General features: G+C 44.9%; 2 protein-coding genes across 2 annotated transcripts in view; one reads left to right on the forward strand and one right to left on the reverse strand.

Annotated features, from left to right (window-relative positions):
- The window catches only part of Tmem212 (transmembrane protein 212), a 30,215-nt gene extending 27,426 nt beyond the window's left edge, over positions 1-2,789 (reverse strand). Inside the window, exon 1 of the mRNA XM_060376931.1 lies at positions 2,606-2,789. Within this exon, the coding sequence (XP_060232914.1) occupies positions 2,606-2,764 (159 nt within the window). The 5' untranslated portion in view covers positions 2,765-2,789. The remainder of the gene's footprint in view (positions 1-2,605) is intronic.
- An 11,275-nt stretch (positions 2,790-14,064) lies between these two features.
- The window catches only part of Pld1 (phospholipase D1), a 215,427-nt gene continuing 207,306 nt past the window's right edge, over positions 14,065-22,185 (forward strand). The window contains exon 1 of the mRNA XM_060378160.1: positions 14,065-14,081. The gene's annotated coding sequence lies outside the window, so the exon portion shown is untranslated. The remainder of the gene's footprint in view (positions 14,082-22,185) is intronic.

A 22,185-nucleotide genomic window follows, 5' to 3' on the forward strand; every position in this document is an offset into this window, starting at 1 on the left:
TCCCTTGACTGCTAAGCCACCACATAGCCAAGCCCCTTCTGCAGCAATTGAGGAGCCTGGCATGCAGGGCTCAAGGGGAACCTTAATCTCGTATTAAGGGGGCTTTGGGAGCTGGGTTGTAGCTCGTTTCTGGCCAAGACTCTCCAGATCTGGACCCGGTGACCAAGCTCATGGGATCTAGAGTCTCCTTCAGAAATGGTCCTGCAGGCCAGATGTCCCAGGATTAATAGGTCTCAGGGCTGAAGGTACTATGACCCGCTGCTGCATGCTTCCTAGCAGCTGGTGCCTTTAAATAACCTCTCTCAGACAGCCTAGGAAAATCGTGTGCCAAGTGGCTTTCAGAACACAATTAGCAGAGTCTGTGGACCAACACTCACGCTGGACTTAGAAGGTCTTGAATAAAAGGCGTTGGGCAAACACAAGGGACTGGACCACTTGCGAGAAAATGTCTCTTGTAAGTCTCAAAAAAGAAATACAGAGTCATTTGTGAAGGGAATGGCAATAAGATGGGAATATACAAACCATGTTTTCACCGGAGGAGCACGTGCCTCAGCAGCAATGAAAGAAGTGATTGGCAGGGGTGGTGTGGACTAGGCAGGAGCCTGGCAGCTCTGACCTTCATCAGACAAACCTGTGGCTTGGGAAGAAACTCAAGAGGGGAAAAAAAACCCAACAAAAAAAACTTTGTTCTAAATTTAGAGGGGGAAGGAGTGAGCAGTGCACCGCTTTCCTGCTCAGGAGGATTTCTCCTGCGCAGAGCCAGCCTCACCTACAGTCCTAATCAGAGTTGACCTCTCTAAGGCTGTGGCTGTATCTCCAGAACGCAGGGCCCAGGGGGCATCCACGGGGTCAACAGTATCCATTAAAAGCTACTTTTCCAAAATCTAGCAGGTGGCTCCTTTTGTTCCAAGCCGTGGAGACAGGCTGGTAAAGAAAATAGAAACAGAACCCCTGTCCTTGGGTAGTGCACAATAGTTAGGTTATATAGTAATGTCGGTGGGAGTGGGGCTATAGGATTGGGAGTGGCAGATGGAGGCAGGGGTTACAGTGTTAAGGACTATTTTTGACAATTACTTCATTTATTTTTATTTATTTATTTACTTATTTGTGGGAGGCTGGGAAACGGGCGCTTGGGTAGCATAGCACATGTGTGGAGGTCAAGCACCTCCTCTGGGAATTGATTCTCATGGTCCACCATGCATATTTCAGACTTCAAACTCGGGTCTTCTGGCCATGAGCACCTAACCCACTGGGCCAGCTTGCTGGCCTCCAGAGGTTGCAGTTTTAAATAGGGTAAAGCGGAAAGACATTGGTGGGAAAGCGACGTTTGGTTGAGAACTGATGGTGGAGCTGGGTGTGTAGCTCTGTCAGCTGAGTGCTTGCTTGCCTTGCAACACCAAGCTTGGGGCTGGGCCTCCAGCACTGGGAAGCTGGGAGTAGGAAGATCAGAAACTCAGAGAGTTCTAGATCAGCTGGAGGTACATGAGATCAAGCTTGGAAAAAAAAAAAAAAAAAAAAAAAAAAAAAAAAAAGAAAGAAAGAAAAGTGGTTTGGGAGCCAGCCAAACATAGGAAGAGTTTAGACAAAGAGCCCCCAGAGCAAAGGCCCTAGGATGAAATGTGCCTTGGCATTCTTCAAATGGCAGCCATGAATGTGAAAGGGCAGGCATAAGAGCAGATGTCAGGGAGACAACACTGCAGGGGAGCAACGTGGCAGGCTGAGTTAGGCTGGTAGCAAGTGGTTCAGAGTAGAGAGTCTGAGCAGAACACAGGGTTAAGGGAAAGGTTCAGTGTTTGCTAGCAATCAAGTACAAAGCTCTTGTCAGCAGGCCTTGGTCAACTGTCTTCATCCCGACCAAGCATCTTACGGCTAGACAGTTGTTCTCATCGTCTCCCCTCTCTCTCTCTCTCTCTCTCTCTCTCTCTCTCTCTCTCTCTCTCTCTCTCTTTACCCATGAAAGTCACCAGAGCACATGAAAAAGCAAGAAGGACGTAGCTGACTGAGACTCCTGCTTTGGATTACATAGTAAGAACATTAAAGTCAGAACCTGAATGCAGGCTACTTCCCTGCGCCCTGTACCTCTGCCCCTGTGCCAGCTCCAGACTGCCTCCCTCCACCTCCTGGAGCCACTCAGTAGTAGCTGGCTAGACACACTCATGCCTCGTGCCATTTCCCTTGGCCTTTTGCTAAAATGTATGTTCAGCCTACATCAAGCCTACTTCAGCTATACATGACCTTAGTCAAAACTAAGTCCAGTGTGTGACACTAGATCGTAAGGGATGGGCAGCTGCTTAATAATCAAAGCCTCACTGTGTAGTCCAGGCTAGCCTCCAGCCCACATCTCTGCCTCAGTCCTCCAGGTGCTAGGATTACAGGTCTGTGCCACCACACTGCATACAAAGAGTACAAATACACATGAAACAACACTAGGAAAAATTATATACTTAAAGTCCAACTAATGGAAATTTCTGCTCTAAAGTCAGGAATATGATTTTCTGCAAAATATAGACTTCTTTGAATTATTGGAAAACTCATAAGTATTATTTTACTTCCCCTTTCTTCTCGCCCTCCTCTATGTCAGGATGTTTAATGAAATATGTCCTACCAAAGCTCCATTCCAGATGGGACAGGCGATCCAAACGCTCCATCCTACGTACCAGAACTTGCAGGAAAAGACAGGGAAGAAAGCAATGATTCCAGAGAAGATGCTGAGGCCCCCCAGCGTCACCAGGGCCCAGCCAGCAGCCTGGTAGAGGCCCTGCATTTTCCTCTGTGCCTTGAGACTTTGCTCTGAGATATTTGTTACCAAAGCAGGAGGCCAGGCCAGACCTCTGTAAACAGAGGTTTCTTAGAGACTGTAGCTGTGATGACTGGGCATGGGAAACAACGTCCTGCACACAATGCTCGCTCTGTTTCCCCAAAGGTGAATGGAAGGAACGATAGAATTCTGGATGTCGGTTAGCCATGACACACTCTAACACCGTCCTCCTCAGAGGGGAGCGGGGGCAGGAGATTTCTCATTCTGGACTGGGTGCCTTGACTCCCTCCATTTGCCCTGTCTTGGGGAGTGACCACTTCCTGGCTTAATCAGATTCAAAGGCTCACTGACTGAGCTGATTGTTTCTGAACTCAACCTGCCTGGTGGTTACAGCATGAAGCCAACATCCTCTGTGCACAATAGAGCCACATTCCCAGCAAAGGTTCCCACAAAACAAAGCAAGAATTACACACGCGGACCACTTCTCACTACATTTAAGTTAAACAGTTTAAAGCAGACAAGTCTTTCAAAGCTTAATTCCACACAATTATTTATTATTATGATTTTAATAATAAGCTGGGAACCAGAACAGGAGACCAGGTTGGCTCTGAATTTATAAGGATCTTCCTGTCTCTGTCTCCCACCAGCTAATAATATAGGCATCATGCTCAACTATTTTTAATTTTTTTTAATTACATTTATTCTTGCTGGAAAAGTGGTTTGTTGATTAAGAACACTGACTGCTCTTCCAGAGGACCTGGGTTAGTTTCCCAGCATCCACTTGGTGGCTCACAGGTATCTGTAACTCGAGTTGCAGGAGATCAAATACCTCTTCTGACATCCTTGGGCACCAGCCATGCCTGTGGTGAACACACATATACACAGGCAAAATAACCACAAGCATTAAATACATTTTAAAATACATTTATTTACTATGTGTGTGTGTGTTTTGAAGGGGGATGCTTATGCCATAGCATGGCAATTTGCAGGAGTCAGTCAAGGTTTGGAGGCAAACGCTCTCTTGCCAACTCAGAACATGGGTGTTAAGGCGGGCACAGCAGGGATCTAATTCTGGTTTCGTGCCCTTCTAGGTTTGTGTCCTAAAGAAAGAATGAGCTTCTTATATTTTCTGGGTCTGTTTCTTTATAGGAGAAACAGGTGACAGTGTGGCTGCCTTACCAGGTACTTGGGTAAGAGCATCCCTTGAGCTCATGTGTGTAAATGCTTAGGGGCAAACTCTGGGCTGAGAACATACTCTGAAATCACCTTTCTTCAGGGTTCTTGTGACATCATCCATTCTTTGGTCACCTTAGAAACGTTAGGCTTGACTCTTCTTGACCAGTTTGGTAAAGATTCCCATGTACAGGGGAGCAAAGTCTCTTTCTTATCAGCTCTCTGCACTTCTTTCCTCCCTCTGTCTTTACCTGTAATAGCCATGAGTTGACCCAGATTTCAAAGCAGTTGCATCCTAGATACTCAGAATCCAGGAAAGCTGCTCTGGCTGTCTGGCATGGCTGCTGCTCTGTGTTCCCTCTCAGTGCTGGGGGCTAGATTCTCAGATTGCTTTCTTTCCACATAAACCAGAGAAGTTTCTGGAGGGCAGAGAACATGTGAGGCTCCTGCACCCTGTAAATACGCGCGGCCTCTCCGACAGCCTTAGACAGCAACTGGACAGAGCAGATACACTCTAGCAAATGCTCGATGAATCCATCGGTGAAGAGGATAGCCTGTCCCGTCTGTATCTGGGTTGCACCAGGGTGGATATGTGTCAGTTCAAGTTCACCGGAGCTAATGCCGGGGCCAGCGTGTTCCCTTGCGCCTGGTGAGAGAGTCTGGAGGAAAGACAGATTTGTCTGCCTTCGAATTTGGTTGCTCTGTTTTGACTTTTTCCTTTGCTCCTTATCTCAAGGTTACAGCTCTGTGGTTTGCTGGCACCCTGGGTCAGCTCACTCTCTCCTGTTGGCACATTTGGAAAACAAAGAGTGTTGAAATCCCCGGTGTTAAACAGCACACAGTGTAAAGGATAACAGACAGAGAGAAGTCTTTGTTTTAATTTGGGGCGACTTTAAGTCCCTGTAACATTATGGATCAACACATGTCAACATGATGTTATTAGTCATTAAAAGGTGTCGCCACTAACTATGGCCAAGTGAGAAGTGAGGGAGAAATAGAGGTCAACCTACAGATTTCCAAAGAGCCTGGGTTCTCATTAACCTTGTGAAGGCAAGGACATCTTTCAGGGAGTACAGAAGTGATGTGCACCTGTCCCCAGCTTCCGCTCCAGCCATGGCTCTGTACACAGGAACCAGCTTCTCCCACCCCCTCGGAGCCCCTGCAGAAGTCCTCAGGTGCTTCCATTTGGCACCAGATTTCTAGAATTCTTCTAGGAGGAGACAGAGTCAAAGTCTTTGCACACCTCACCTTCTCTTTAACCCAGAGGAAGCTCAAGATCTCGGCCCAAGGAAGAATGGTGGAGGCTCCACAGACATTTCAATCCCACTTCACCGCCAAAGACAGAATGAAAAAAACCAAAGCACCCAATGCACTGTGGGGGCAGGGGTGGATGTCTGTAATCCTGGAGTCTGGGAGGCTGAGGCCAGGGGATCGGCACTTCAAGATCAGCTTGGACCACACAGCAAATCCCCATCTCGACCCCTCCCACAAACAGAATGAAATGACACAAGAAGAACCATCCTGAACCGACATTTGAATCAAGCTCCCTCCTGCACACCGCACACAAGCGAGCAAGGAATCATAGCTTCGCAAAGGCTGGATGGTGGCTGAGATGTCCAGGGTGGGAGTGGATCCCCACACCCTCTAGCTTGTAAAGTGCGCCCCTGTCCCTTCATATGTCTTCCCTGTGAATAACAGCCCTGCGGGTGCTATGGGTTTAGGACTTAAAAGGGTCTAAAACTGCAGGAAGAGAGTCGTTTTCATAGCCTGTAGAGCAGAAAGAACGCATTCCCTGCTGTCGGGAATACCTGAGCTTGTCAGCGTGGGGGCGCACACCTGTGATCCCGAGGGAGGTAGAGTTGGAAGATCAGAAACTCAAGGTCACCCCCAACTACACAGCCAGGTAGAAACTGGTCTGGGCTACATGAGGCCCTGTTTAAAAGTGAGTGATGGTGGCAGGGAGATGGCCCTGCACAAGCAGGAAGGCCAGACTTGGAATCCCCAGAACCAGAACGCACGTAAAGCTGGATGTGGGAGAGAGAGTGTGTGTGTGAATGTGTGTATGTGAGTGAGTGTGTATGTGTATGTGTGAGAGTGAGAGTAAGTGTGTATGTGTGTATGTGAGAGTGTATGTATGTGTGTGTGAGAGAGTATGTGTATATGTATGTGAGTGTGTATGTGTGTGAGTGTGTGTATTTGAGTGTGGGTGTCTGAGTGTGTGTATGTGTGAGTGTGTGTATGTGTGAGTGTGTGAGTATGTGTGTGAGAGAGTGAGTGTGTGTGTGTGTGTGTGTGAGAGAGAGAGAGAGAGAGAGAGAGGGAGAGAGAGAGAGAGAGAGTGTGTACTCCCACTATGGTGAAAACAAGATGGGGTGTGGAGAGACAGGAGAAAAATATAAGAGAAATTTCTGGTATCTGTCAAGCCAACTAGCTCAGCTACCCAATGATAAGTAAAAGACCCTGCCTCAAAGCAGAAGCTGAGGCTGGACACCTGACGCTGTCCTTGGACAACCATATGTATGACATGACTATATACACGTCTCTCTTTTTCTATCTCTCTCTCTTTCACCCTCTCTTTCTTTCTCCCTCTCCTCCCTTCCAAGGAAAAAAAAGATAAGACTGTTGTAGCATACTTACTAAATTCTAGAGGGCTTATCTATGACTCAGCTAGTTCCCCAATAATTGAGACAGAGACTTATTGATTTATTTAAACAGCTTTAGCACAAAACTGGGACAATTTACAAAAATTTTCTAAGCTAATCTTGCTATCTCCCAGCTGCATTCTCCAAGTTACTTGCCAATATGTCATCCTGTCTGGGCTCGATCTTTTTCATCAGGCCACCGGTATTCTTTCTCCATCTTTTTCTGTCTCTGTCTCTCTTTTTCCTCCTCCTCCCAGCCTCATTGTCCCTTACCTCTGACCCCAAGCCTGGAAATGGAAGTTCTGCCTACCTCTATTCTGCCCAGTAGTTGGATGTCAGCAACTTTATTAACCAATCAGAGATAATTGGGGAGCAAAGTTTATACAACAAAGACTGCCAAACATGAGAATGCTCTAGTCAGGACCTCAACCAGATCTTGGGGGCCAGAAATTAGCATTTGTATACAAGAGCACCAGACCAACCCTTAACAAAGACCCTATTTTAGTATTGAAGATTCTATCTAATGTGTAAAACAGTACCAAAAATGAAAGGAATTAACAGATAACGCCAGTGCAGTAACTGACTCCAGCAGGGTTCACCAATGGACAGTAAAGCCATTGGCAGGAAGGAAGAGAATGACATTATAGTTTACGTCACTTGCCATAGCACTTGCTTGCACACATGAAGCCCTGCTTCAATCTCTATCATGGGCAAATAAATATAAACATAAGTAAATTTAGACACATACATGCGTGTCTATACAAACATATACATATATATGTACAAATATATATTTCTTCAGTTACGATTTTAACCAAATGATCAAACTTTACAGGACAAACTGACATCTCATACACACACACGCACACACACACACACACAAAGGCAAACACATATCAGTTGAGGGAAGGAGAGAGAGAGAGACAGACAGAGACAGAGACAGACAGAGAGAGGAGAGAGAAAGATGTTTGCGGCACTGGAATTGAGCCCATGGCCTCACACACAGTAGCCAAATGATGTGCCTCTGAGTGAATCCCTACCACCCTTTTAACACTTTATTTTCATTCAAGGTCTTGCTAAGTTTCCCAATCTGATCTTAAACCCATTCCATAGGCCATGACAGCCTTGAACTAGTGATCCACTTGCCTTGAGCCTCCTGAGTAGCTGGGGTTCCTGGCCTATACTACTGCAAGCCCAGATGGATAGGTTTATAAACTTTATAAAATGAAAGCCCACGTGAAACTCAAGCCTCCTGGAGTGCTGGCTCAATAACATTTGATGATATTGATGGCGCAGGGATACACAGTTCCTGTGCCTCCTCTAAGCAGCCAATTTTAGCCTGCTCTACCCGAAGAAGATGGAAGGCTGCCAGGTTATATTGTGGAGGTATACCTCACACTTAGTCATAATTTTTCACAGACTTTTGTTTCTTTCCAAAGGGTCCATTTCTCAACTCGTTTAAGCCTTCCCAGTGTTTAAGCACAGAGAATTTCCTTCTGCTTTTACTGCTTGCTCAGTTTCAACTCCAATGAACTCTCTTTCCTCATAGTGACCCAGGGCTGACAGGGAACAAAGTTCAATATTTATCATCCCTAACTGGGGACTGTCACATTTCAATTTGAAACCCTCCAATTTGCAGGATATTTGGACCTACAGAGAGATTATTGCGCCGACCTATACTTAACCTAATCCTAATTGTATCTGCTTTTAGTATATTTCCCCCTCAAGTGCGTTTTGAAATCATCTGGAATCTATCAGACTTTCCCCCTGTTTTTGTGGGTCAAGACAACTTGACTGTGTCACCAGCAAGCTCTTGCAGCTAGTCATCTGTTTGTCAGCCCCATCTTTTCAGTTGCAGGGAGAGCTGCCACTGGGCCTCCCATGGGCCACTGTGGGCATTATCCTCTGCAAAGGCCATTCCTCTCTTGTTTTTACCATGAAATAGAGAAATCACAGATGGAACAGTGCTGTGGTGGATTGCCAATCCGGACACCAAGGAGGGGTGAGAAACTTAGCTGACAGGAAGGGAGGAACAGGGAGGGTATCTGAGGAGAGAGGTGTGAGGAAGAGGGAAAGGGTGGGAGGGAGTCAAGTTGGAATCAAGACTCCTGGAGCCATAAACGGCTTTCTATGGTGCTGGTAAATCTAAGGTCTGACAGCCTTTAAATACAGAGTTGGTGGGGACACAGGAAACAAGGAAGCTGCGAACTGTTCGTATACAAGAGGGAGCAAAGTGAAAGGAGTAGAGGAAAAGGGAAAAAATGAAGTGAGGAAGGAAATGCTCCAAGTGCCCTGAAGAATTCTCAGACTTTGTTTTAAAAATTGCTTTAAGGGAGAATGCTTTGACTCATGTATGTATTTGAGCATGTATGTATGTATGTAAGTATGTTTTATGGATGGATGTACTGTATATGTATGTTTGTACATGTATGTCACTATATGGTCCTGACTAGTCTGGAACTTGAAACAGAGCAGGCTAGCTTTGAACTTGCCTCTGCCCGCATCTGAAGTTCTAGGATTACTCCTGTGTTCCACCACCTCAAGCTTTAAGCAGGAAACGTACAGTCACTTAATTCCTTGTTTGAAATGTTTGGGAAAAAGAAAGAACCAACTTTCTATGTGTGATGCTTGATATGCTTTTTGATCCAGTGAAGCCAAGGCAAAGGCAGACATGGGTGGTGGAGACGTGACAGACCTGTTCCGGGGATCTCACTCTTAGTCCCTTTCTGAGTTCTCCTTGTTTAACGCTGGCGATCAAAGCTTTTATTCTTCTCCACTAGATTAGTACATAAGTGTCTCTCTGTCTCCCTCCCTCCCTCCATCCCTTCCTCTTCCAGTCTTTGCGTGTGACCACATGAACATTTTACTAAGCATGTAGAGCTGTGCTCAGTCTAAGCACACACTGTTTGGAGTGGTGAGGAAGCAAACACACCAAGGAAATGTCGGAACATCAGATGAGGATTTTACTCCCACACTGTAACCAAGAACTGAACAATGAGACTCCTTACTATTTCTCCCCGCTATTCTCTCCATTCTCTTAGACCAAACTAAAGGAGAGAGCTAAAAACTCTTTGCTTCTATACACAAATATAAAAATTCAGGGCCAGGCAGGTGACTGATTGACTAAAATATTGCTGTTCAAGCCGGACGCCCTGACGTACCCCCAGAATCCCAGTAAAGGGAGGAGAAAACCACTTCCACAAAGTTAACCTTTCACATGTGCACCGTGGCAAAAGGCCCACGAATGATATAACATACAATCATAGTTAAAATATGCGTAACTACACTCACACACATGTATGTGTACGTGTGTGCATATAACTTTTAACTTTCACTTAGAGTATAACCAAGGATCAGGCTTTTCAGTGCTTCATTCCTTGGTTCCTGCCCTAGACATGAACATGGACTTGACAGATGGTTCCAGAATACCCAGACCCTGCAGGTAGAATAAGAAAGGGAGAATGACCTTGAGGAAGCCCTAACCCTTCTTAATTTTGGTATCCTCGGTAAAATGTGGGGATAGGACCTGATAGTTTCTTAGCTGCTTCATCTCTGAGTTTCTATGACTTAGATCCCAAAGGAGCAGAGGCAGCTGTGAGAGCAGACCAGTGGCCCTAAGAAGCCTTCCATCCTTCACTGTGGTCTGGGAAGTTGAGACCAAGCCACAGAGCTTCTCTATGCACAAGCCAAAGAGCTCTGGGATTTAACTCATTGGATTCTTGCTTGAGACATTTCATCCAACATTCCTGGGAAGAAGCTTCCCTTTCACACCTAAGGAAACACAGTGGCAGCCATGGGTAGCCAGCAGCTGCCATTAAACGTTTAGCAGCTTACAAGTAACGAGTTGTTAACCTCGGCCATCAGCTAATGGTTGAGCCGTAAGCCAATGGTTGTTTGTGTTATCAAGAAATCAGAATGCATGAGCAGACATAGAATCACTACTCTCTTCCGCCTTCTTTGAAATTTTCCTTTTATTTTTCTTTTACATGTATTGAGGGTTTTGCTTGCATGTGCGCCTCTGCACCCCGTGTGTGCAGTGCCCACAGAGGCCAGAAGAGGGCATCAGATCCCCCGGGAATGGGATTACACATAGTTGTGAGCATGCTCCAGCTTCTCAAGGCTCAAAGAGCTCAAAGGCAAACGGCTGGCAAAGACTGGGTAGAACAGACCTCTACTAAAACAAAAATTATGATCATTGTTTAGAGATTAACTTTGTTACTTGACAGTTTCATGCAGGCATATAACGTATTTTGATCACTCCCTCCCCCGACACCCTTTCTTACTTGTTTCCCGTTCCTATAGCCTCTGCCACATGACATCATACAGTCCTACCAGCCCCTCTCCCAGCTCATGACTTTTGGGTTGTTTCTGTGACCCATTCAGTTTCCAGGGCAATTCAGTTAACCAGCTCTGTGACTGTTGGTTTAGAAATGTCAGTGGGTCTGATGGGGTCATGAGTGGGTACACAGAAGAAGGTAATGATTGCACAGTGAGGGTAGGACCCCTGAATCTTTCTCCATCCACACCTGACAGCTGAATGGCCCACTCTTGTCCTGACCCGCTGCAGGCAACTGCTGTGGGTTCATGACTGCCATGGCAGTGTTTTGTTCAAAAGAAACGATTTGCAACCCTTCTCCCTACCTTCCGGCGTTTCCATTTTTATCTGATTCTCCTTTTGCTGTGTTCTCTGAGCCACAGAAGGAAGAGCAAAAATGTCTCCTGGACCTCTAGGAATGTGTGATTAATCTAGAAACGCCAATTTTCCGTACATTCCAAGTAATGTTAAAAATACCAGAAGCTTCAGTTTTCTGTTTTCACACAGGTGGGGAAGCCAGGTGAGGGACGGGTGTCATAAACAGTTCATTTCCTCTCACCACAGCAGCTTCTCTGCTCGAAGCTCCCCGCACCATGGCGCTCTCACTCGGTGCTACCTCCATCCCGGCTATTCTTGGGTCTCTATTACTTCTCTTTTTGTGACCAAATCACCTGACAGGAAGAAAACTTGAGGGAGGATGGGTTTGTTTGGGCTCACGGTTGAAGGTGACACAGTCCACTGTGATGAGGATGGTGTGGTAACAATAGCAGAGGCAGCTGGTCGAACTGCAGCAGCCCTCAGGAAGCAGAGAGTGGACAGAGAGAAGGGCCAGGCTGTAACATCTCAAGACCTGCCCCCAGTGACTCTCTTCCTCCAGGGAGGCTCCTCCAGGGAGGCTACGCAACTCGTCCAAACAGTACCACCAGCTGGGGACCAAGTGTTTAGATGTATGAGCCTGTGGGGGTACAGTTCATACGATGGCACAGGCTTATAGCACCTGATTTAATTCTCACAGCTCCTGGCTTATGTGATAATTGCACGAGGCATACAATCACATGACTTGGTGGTGAACAGAAGAAGACACAATGTCACAGACTAGCCTCCCAAGAAGTCCAGCAGGAGCTGTCACCTCAGAGAGCTCTGATACACAGTTCTTTAATCCACCAGTGTTAATTAAATGGGGCTGGGGGCAGAGTCGGTTGGAAGGTTGTTTGCACAGCATGTACACGGCCTTTGCTTTCATCGCCTGAACTGTGCAAACCTGATGTGGTGGTATGTACTTGCAGACCGGGCACTTTGAAGGCAGAGGCAGAAGAATTGTGAGTTCAGAGTCATCTTCAGCTACATAGTGAGTTCAAGGCTAGCCTGGGATGCCTAAGATCTTGACAAAAAAGAAGGGAAGGAAAGAAGGAAGGAAAGAAGGAAGGAAGGAAGGAAGGAAGGAAGGAAGGAAGGAAGGAAGGAAGGAAGGAAGAGGAAGGAAGGAAGGAAGGAAGGAAGGAAGGAAGGAAGGAAGGAAGGAAGGAAGGAAGGAAGACAGAAAAAGATTGGGAATTGGACTGTGTAAACTTTGCTTCCATTGTATCTCCATACAGATGATATCATAATATTTTCTGAGATAGAAAAATTGACAATATGAACATACCCTTTGGGTTATAAGTAGTTGGGTGCCACTACAAATGTCACCGTTTGGTGGCAGATCTATGTTATTAGCATTGTATAGAAAAGCTTACTGTTTTCACTTTTCAACCTGGATATCTGTCCTTGGTGTTGTTTGTTTCCACAGTAGGAAAAAAGAGAGAGAGAGAGAGATTTTTGTGCAACTTTTATATGACAAAGCACTTCCATTCTTTCTCACTGTCTATACAGAACAAACTGTCTAATCTGGAGCCAAGCAAGCCACCTTATCTAACAGGCACAGTCTCTGAAGAGAACATGTTATGAACAATGGAGGGACATTAAGAACTAGCATGCTTTGCCTGTTATTCCATGGGGTGAATCAATAGTTAAACTCCTGAGAGAACGCATCCAATTGCCACCCAGCCTAACCTTCAATGGCCTGTTGTTACCATTTCTTTGCTATATCTGTGTTTAGCACTAGGTGCTGCTCTACTGCTATTTATAGACATGCTTCTCTCTGACAGGTGGCAGGAACCTAACCTCTCAATTACACTCTCTCTCAATCCTCTGCCAGCACATCCGATGTCACGTTCGGCTTCCTCTGAATGGAGCAGGTGTGACACGCTGAATCCACTGAAACAGCAGCTCTGGGAAGGAATGATCGATGCATGCTAGGGAAGGCTACTCCAAAGTTAAATGTTTGTAATTGTCCTAATTCAAATATTTACTTAAAGTCTGTTTTTATATTATGTGCAGTTCAAGGGGAATGACATTGTCAGCTGTCTGTTTCCTGGAACTGACTGTCTGCCACAAGGCCACAGATAAAGTTTGTTTATAGAAAAACAAAATATGAAAAAAAAAATAATACTGTTCTAGTTGAGGTTTTATACTCCCACACACAATTTAGTGGGAGAAAGGAGAGTGTCCTAGAACTTTTCCCTCTAGTAACGAAGTCAGAAATACTTACACTCCATCTAGTGACAGCTGAGTCACTACTCTGAAACAGTTTATCAGCCACTTTTCCTGTTGCTGTGACCTGACACTTGACAAAAAGTTAGCAAAGAAGGGTGTGTCTTGGCTGACAGTTTGAGGGGATACAGATGGTCATGGCAGGGGCACATAGTGTCAGGGATGGGAGGTGGCCTGTCACATTGTAGATGCAGCCAGGAAGTAGAAGTGATGAATGCAGTTCCTCGGCTTACTCCCACCTCTTAATTAAATCTCCTTGCCCAGGGAATGGCAGCACCCACATTCAGGATGGATCTTTCCACTTTCATTAATTCAGTGCAGAAACTCGCAGACTGACATTCTAGACGCCGACAAGTTGTTGATATCAACAGTCACAGAAAACTTAGGACAAAAGCAGATTTTCAATTTACCTGTAAGTTTTAAAGAACCAGCTGGTTGCAGCGGCCCAGGCAGGAGGATTGCTGTGAATCCTGGGCTACAGCGTCTCAAAGAAGGAAGCAGACAAATGAACAAACAATAAGTTTTCAAGATTCAAAAGTTCAGCTCTTCCGCCGTGTGAGTCCTCAGGATGGTTACTCGGTTCTGTGAGGGTGAACAATCTCAGGTAGGTTTGGCACAGCACAAAAGTTCAAGGCCTATAAGTTGTGGGTGCTGTAAGTACATGATGCTAAGTTGGAAACCTTCCTGGGCATATGTAACAAAACCACATACAGCTTACTGCTGCTATGTGCTTTATTTGTTCCTATCCTTGTTGTTTGCCAGTAACTATTTACAATAATGACAATCAGGCAACATGCTCATAGCACTCCTAGAGGTTGGCTTTGATTTCGCTGTTTTGTTTGGTTAGTGGTATTGGACATGAAGCCCTAGGCAGGAGCTTGTGGGTGCTAAGCATGCATTCTTATGCTGAAGGACACCCCTATTCCTAGCTCTTTTGCTAAAAGAAAAGTGCGGAGACCTGGGGAGAAGACTCAGGTGGTAAAATGCTTATGTGAGCCTGAGTACCCACTGGACTTCCATACCCTGCACCCACATTTAAAAGAAGGCTGGCATGGCTTTACACACCTGCAATACCAGCACTGGGGAGGCACGGGGAAGAAGGATCTTTGGGGCTGGCTGGCCAGCCAGTGTAACCGAATCTGTGAGTTCCAGGTTCAGTGAGAGATTATATCTCAAAAACTAGAAAGTAAGTGAGGAGAACACTTAACGTCAACCCCTGGCTTCCACACACATGGGCACACATGCAAACACACACATGCACGAAGGGCAGGCGGGATGGAGGAAGAGGCCTTAGAATGTAGCTCAATCAGTACAAGGGTTGCCTGGCATGCACAAAGCCCCTGGTTGACTCTTCACCACAGCATAAAACTAGCCCGGTGGTATACACCTGTGATCCCAGCACTCAGAAATTGGGGGCAGGGTAGTCAGAAGTCCAAGGTCATCCCTCGAAAACATCTGGAGCCAAGACACAGCCCAGCCTGGAACAGAGATGAGATAATGTCTCAAAGAGACGGTGGTGCGACGGAGGGAGAGAGGGAGGAAGGAAGGGAGGGAGAAAGGAAAGTGGGAAGACTGAAATCTTAATTTTATCATAGAACTTGGAGGACAATGGAAGGAAGCCGGAAAGAGTTAGCGGCTAGCACCACAGCACAGGCCCTTCAATCCTGTCCTAAAGAGAAGGTTTCTTCTCAGTTTGTACAGTGCTGGCTTAAGGGCTGATGGAAATAAGTGCTTGGCTAAAATCTGTTTTACAAAATGTCCTTCCCAGCTCTCTCTCTCTCTGCCCTTCTCTTCTGAACATCCTGTTCATTTCTGTCTCTTGCCTATAGAATGGAGCGCTGTGGCACGTTTTGATAGTCACTAAGGAAACTTAGAAACTGCCTAGGCCTATGCTTTGTCTCCATGGTCTCTTGGCTAAGGGCTCCCTGCCCCTGCTCCCCAAAGCCCAGACATGTACATGCACACAGGGTGGTGCAGATACTGTGAAGGAGAAAACTCATCTTTCATTATGTGGCTATCAAAGGTAGGCAAAATGGCCAGAGGCCAAAATTCTGACCCCTGCTCTCTTCAGCCTCCAGGAAGAGATGCTTATGTATCGAGCACATTTCCTGGAAGAACAGGGAGAGAATTTTTGAAAGAATTCATTTGGGAGATACATGGTACATTGATGAGAGAAAGAGAAGAAAGCAAAGCAAATAGGTTATGTTTTTTTGGCTAATGAATGCAACTTGTACAGAGCTAAGTCTATAGGTGTGCTCACAGGGGTGAGAAACAGGAAAGCAGGCACGGGAGGTAATAAAGCACATGAACTCTGGTTTGGATCCCTAGCACCCACAGAAAAGCCAGGTGCAGGGGCTTGCATTTGTAACCCAAGGCTGGGGAGGCAGAGACAGGACAGCCCCTGGAACTCTCTGATGAGCCACTTTAATAGAACTGGTAGACAACCTTGCCTCAAAAATCAGATGGAAAGCGATGGAGGCAGGCACGTGACCCCAACCTCTGCCTTTCACACACACAGAACTTGTGAACATGCCTCTGGACCCCTACATATAACAAACCAATTAAAAAGAAATCCCCGTGAACATAGATTCATATTCACACACATAGACACATCCACAAATTACCAAATACCTTCTCTCTGCTAACTTGATCAAAGTTATAAAAGGTCCTGGTGTAAGGGCTTTTTATTTATTTATTTATTTATTTATTTATTTATTTATATTGGCTTTTGGATTTATTAAACTTAAGAAAGGCCATTTTATAATAAAATAAATGCTAACCCTAGTTCAGCCTTAGTCATTGAAAAGAATTATGAATTCTCAACTTCAGTATATTCTTGAATTTGAAAAGAGAACCATATTTAACGATCAAATTGCTAGTAGTGATGAGTAGATGGAATTTTTAAAAACAGTTACTTTGCTGAAGGTCATGGAGTTTCATTTTGTTTGTCAGGGCTAAAGACCAGTCCTGGGGCTTCGTATGTGCTAGGCAAGTGTTCTCAGGTGCACCCCAGCCCAAATGCACACAGGTTTAAGACATTTACTCTTTATGTGTTGTTTCAGAGGGGAAGTGTATTAATTCATTCTCTCGTCCTTTGACAAAGCATCTGAGAAAGCAATGGAAGGAAGGACTTATTTGGGCTCACAGTTGAAGGAGTGATTCCGCCTGGTAGGGAGACCATGGCAGCAGGAGGGAGGCAGCTGGGTGCACTGAATCCATCCGCAGGCACAGTCAGGAAGCAGAGAGAAAACTCCAGTGCCTGGCTCACTTTCTTCTTTTTTTTTTTTTTGTTCTTCTCAATGCAGTTTATTCAGGAACCGGGAACAATCTTTTGACCCTGGGGAAAGCCAGCCCACAGCTTAAAATAGCCTCTGGGTAGCCAACCCCAGCGTGCTTCGTGGGCAATGCAGATAGGTCCACATACACGGAAGCAAGCCAGATCCTCAGCCTTAGCCAACTATGGAGTTGTGACAGAGAGCACTCACCATCAGGAAGGTGGAAGGCGGAAACCAGCTCCATCTTTAAGGTGCGGCATTACACAGCTCTCTACAGTTCCCCCTTTTTGTTTTAGATGCATCAGGCAAGAGTAGAGGTCTGATCTCTGATATTAGAAATAAATTGGGACTTTGTACCAATGTTCATTTAGGTGTCATCCACCCAAAGAGCATCAGACCTGTCCGATAGTAAGGGCTTTTTAAATGGCACCTGGTAATCTCTTCTGTCCCTTTCTCCCCACTAGTAGGTTTTATTTACATCATTCTAGAAGGTGCTTTTGAGTCTTACTTGATTAAAAATTAGTTCCAACTTGGTTTGACAACTGTTTTTTAATTTTATTCCAAAATTAAGATAAAAATGCCTCTACTAATAGTGAAATGAAAGCCAAAATTCTAACCCGTTGCCTCAGTTTTGTGTTTTTTTTTTTAATTATTCTGTGTGTTTTTATAAGTATTGAACAAGAAAACAGGTTATATGATGCATCAGCAAGGCTGTATACATGTTAACACAAGTTAAAATCCCCAGAACAAATCCATTTCAGGCCACATAGACTTTTCTACTTCCTTGATACGGATTCTTTTTTTTCTTACAAAACCCAATTACATGCATTTGAGCCCAGTGCTAAACATGAATTCTCTGTGGTTTCAGTCCTGAGGATAGACTTGAGAGCTTCTGCATGCTTGACAAAGACTCTGCCACTGAGCCACACTCCCATCCCTGCCCAACCAAAAATGTTAATACTAATAGTGTGGTTTGAGTTCAGGCCAGGGGATTGATTGTTTGATGTTGGGTAAAAGTGAAATCTACAAATCATAAAATTTAGCAATGAGAACCAACTCTATCTATCATCATAGCTGTGACTATAAAGCCTTGACTGAGATCTTGTTGTTTAAAAGAAGGAAAATCCCAACATTCCATTTTACCAATAAGGTCTTAGGAGCCATATGCTGGGGTGAAAACCAGCTAGCTCAGAGAGGCAAAGAAACCACCCAGCTGACCTTTCTTCTCAGCTCAGGTCTGGATGGAAAAACCTAAAAGGCTCACTAGGTCAGCTGACAACCCAGGAGCAAAAGACCAAAAAATCCCAAGGCTGAAGGCTTGCTGGTTTACAATAAACAGAAAGTTCTTGGATTAAAGGTGTGTGATAGGGCTCAACCACACCCAAGAAACAGGGTTTTACAGTTCACAATTTGGGGGTTCACGATGGGATCAAATATCCTGCAACAGAGATCCTTGAGCAGTAAATGTGCCTGCTGCCAAGGCTGAGGACCTGAACTGGACTTCTGGGATCCATAATATTATGCATTCTAGAGTGCTTTTTTTTTTTTTTTTTTTTTTTTGATACAGGGTCTCAGGTGGCACAGTAGTGCACATCTTTACTGCTAGCACTTGGGAGGCTGAGTTGGAAGACAGCCTTATCTACATAATGAGTACACCCAGAGTGACATAGCGAGATCCTGTCTCAAAAACAAACAAACAAGACAGGATCTTACGTAGTTCAGGCTGGCCTTGAAGTCCCTGTTGACCTGATTTGACCCTCTTGCTTCAACCTCCTGAGATCGAAACTATAGGAGTGTTGTTGTGTTGTTGGGATGGAACCAAGTACTTTGGCGTGGTTGGCAAACCCCCTACAAAATGAGCTAATATCCCCAGCCTATACTGGGTCTTATTAAGTCAGAATTCCCATTTGATGAACGTGTAGTTGATTTATCAAATTTTATACTTATTTCAGTTTCACTTCATGGGCATTTTACCTAGTTTTCTGCTTTCCTGAAACCATTGTAAATATATAATATGACATTTTCATGCATTTTCTACCTGCAACTTTAATGAACACAATTATTTATGATTCACATGTAATTCGATGATAGTACACTAAAGGCTGTTCTCTGGGTCTTTGCCTCATCCTCCAAGCTCAACAGTAAGGAGATATGGGCACAGTAAAAAAAGGAAAAGGTTGGGCATAGTGGTTCGTGCCAATAATGTCAATTGTAACGTGGGGGCATGAGGATCTCAACTTCCTGGTCTATAGAGTGATTACTGAGACAGTCAGAACACTCTTGCTTCAATCCTCCAAGTGCTGGTATTACTGGGGTACAATGACATGCTCGTTTCCGGTGTTTCTTATAAAGATTGATTTTATTTTTGTCTTTATGTGTGGTCTGTATGAAAATGTGTATGTTGTTTCCTGCAGAGGCCAGAACAGGGGCATTGAGCTGCCTAGAGTTAGCTACAGGTGGGGTTGATGTGGGTGCTGAGAACCAAACTTTGGTCCTCTAGAAGAACAGCAAGCACTCTTAACTGCTGAGACATCTCTCCAGCCCCTCAAATGTTTCTTAAATTAGATTTCTGTGGTCTGGAGGCCATTGGTGTTGGAGTGCAATAGGGTGTAAGGACAGGGGAGACTGAGTACTGGCTTTCCCATACAAGAATTTAACGTGACCTAGTTATGGTACAATTTCATCACTTGCAAGTCAGAGGCAGAAAATCTGGAGTTCAAGTTCACCTTCAGCTATGGAGTGAATCTGAGGCAAGCCTGGGATAGGTGGAGGTGGGCGGCTATGGGGCTTAAGAGCAGTTAAGATCGATCCCTCTGCCATCATAAGGACCAGTGTTTGGATCCCAGCATTCACGTAAGCTGGTCATCCTGCACGTGCCTGTAAACCCAGCTCGGAGGGGAACAGAGACAGAGGGCTGCTGGAGTTTTCAGGCTTGCAAGGAAGCTGAGAAAACCTGAGCTGCAAGGAGAGATCCTGCCTCAAAGCAATAGGCAGAATGACAGAGGATGCCTGGCACTCTCTTCTGGTCTCCGAGCACATGAAAAGTCTGCATGCCAGCACACACACACAGACACAAATAGAAAAAAAAATCTGATATCATTCAGATTCGAATGCAAAGTAGGAATTGAGAATTAGGATAAAATACAGGCATGGAAGCAACCACACAGCAGCACATCTCAGTGTCCCCTGGGGATGCCCATGCTGTCCTTATTTGTGAGATGGCTCTCCAGCCACACCTAGAACCTTTACCGCTTACTTACTCCACTGTACATCCTTGTTGAAGCATCCCAGGACTCTGGCCTGAAAGCACTTTCCTGTCTCTTTCCTTTTCTCCCCTACAAGTCTGCTGGATGCTACCGGAACATTTGACAACCACTGTGAATGCCTTACAGATATTTGTCCTTACAAAGTTACTTTTTCACCCACTTAACCCAGGAGACCAAGATTACTGAAGGGACCTGTTTTCCTTCAGTTTTGCATAACAGTTCTCAGCCACAGGCCCAAGAGGGTTTTGAGTTTTAAGTTTACATTTGAGTTGTTGTTGCTTGAGTCAGAGTCTCAAGTAGCCCACATGGACGTCAAAATTGTATGTAGCCAAGGATGATCTTGATTCCTCATGTTGCAGTCACAGGTTTAAGCCACCATGCCTGGGTCCAAGCTCAAATTTAAAGTGGATTTTTTTTTCTCTTTTCTTTTATTTATTTATTTATTTTTTACATTTTATCACTTAAAATTAACCTCACAGTATTTTATTATTTAGTTAAGCCAAAATTTACATAAACATAATTATAAAATTTTTACATGACTTCTACTTTTATGATACTGTAATTAATATTCTTTTTCCCTTCTTCCTTTCCCTCTCCTCCTTCCTTCCCTTCCTTCCTGTGTGCCCCACCACCACCTCTCTTGTTTTATGGGTGGGATCTCATTATATTCCAGAGTGGTCTTCATGTCACCACATAGCCAAGGCTAATCCTTCAGATCACCCTCCCCGCACCCCTTTCCTGTTGGGATTAAATGTTTGTGCCATCACTGTTGGCATAGTCTTGATCCTTTTATAAATTAGTAATTGCTACCTTAGTATAAAAAAATCCCACAATTGAAATCTTTTAAGTCAAAGGATTATGAAAAACATATCAAAGAATTACCACATTAGCCCATGGAACTTTCCAAATATAAAACTGTCCAAAATAATAGGTTTCACTCTATTTATGTATTTACCTGTTTATGATGTTTGTTTATCTTATTGAGGCTCTCTCTATTATGTAGCCTGGGTTGTCCTAGAACCTTGCTCAATGGACCAAACTGGCCTCAAACTCACAGAGGTCCACCTGCATCTGCCTTCTGGGTACTGGGATCAAAAGTGAGCATCACCATGCTCACTTTTAATCTATTCATTCATTCATTCAACTATTTTTATTTTATTTATTTTTTAATATTTTTACTTATTTAACTTTACGTTATGTGCATTAGTGTGAAGGTGTCAGACCCCTTAGGATTACAGACAGTTGTGAGCTGCCATGTGGGTGCTGGGAATTGAACCCGGGTGCTTTGGAAGAGCAGGCAGCACTCTTAATCACTGAGCCATCTCTCCAGCCCCACGGTCAAGTATTTTTGAGACAAACTTTTACACTATAGCTCAGGCTGACCTGAAACTCCAGTTAATGCTCTTGCCTCTGCCTCTGGAGTGCTAGAATTGTAGGCACGAGCCACCAAGCCCGCTGCTTGAACAACTATTTCACACATGGCGAGCACGCACTTTGATTGCGTTCACACTCCTCGCCTTTGCTACCCCTCCTGCTGCTGGCCCCCTTCTTTTCCCAGGCAACCCTTCCTACTTTTATGTCCTTTATTTTCTGAACATTTATTTTTTAATTGATGTGCCTATGACTGTGTCTCTGTGTGCAGACGCCCACAGACTCCAGAAGAGACATTGGTCACCCTGGAGCTGCAGTTACCAGCAACTATGAACCTCCTTATCTAAGCGCTGGGAACCGAACTCTGGGCCTCTGAAAGAGCATCAAGAACTCTTATCCCTGGAGCCCAAAAAAAAAAAAAAAAAATCAAGTTTCTACGTATGAGAGAAACCATGCAACACAAGGGTTTAGCAACTGCTTCTGTTAAACGCATCGACCCCTCACCTGGTTCCATAAGGTCTAAAGACAGGAGAAAGCTTGGCATCTCTGCCTGCATGTGGCATCTGTCTCCTTCAGTGTATGTCTATAAAGGCATGTTAGTCACCAGGGAGTGGTAGAGACAATCTCTTGTGTGCTGTATGGAAGCATCACCTGTCAATAAAAAGCTGATGGCCTATTAGCTGAGGCAGGAAATAGTAGGCGGGAGTTCCGGTGAGAGAGAGATGAACTCTGGGATAGAGTCAGACGGGTATTCACCCTGGACTCAGAGGAAGATGGACACACAAAACTCAATGTG

This window comes from Meriones unguiculatus, chromosome 2 (genome assembly GCF_030254825.1).
Source record: "Meriones unguiculatus strain TT.TT164.6M chromosome 2, Bangor_MerUng_6.1, whole genome shotgun sequence".
NCBI lineage: Eukaryota > Metazoa > Chordata > Mammalia > Rodentia > Muridae > Meriones > Meriones unguiculatus.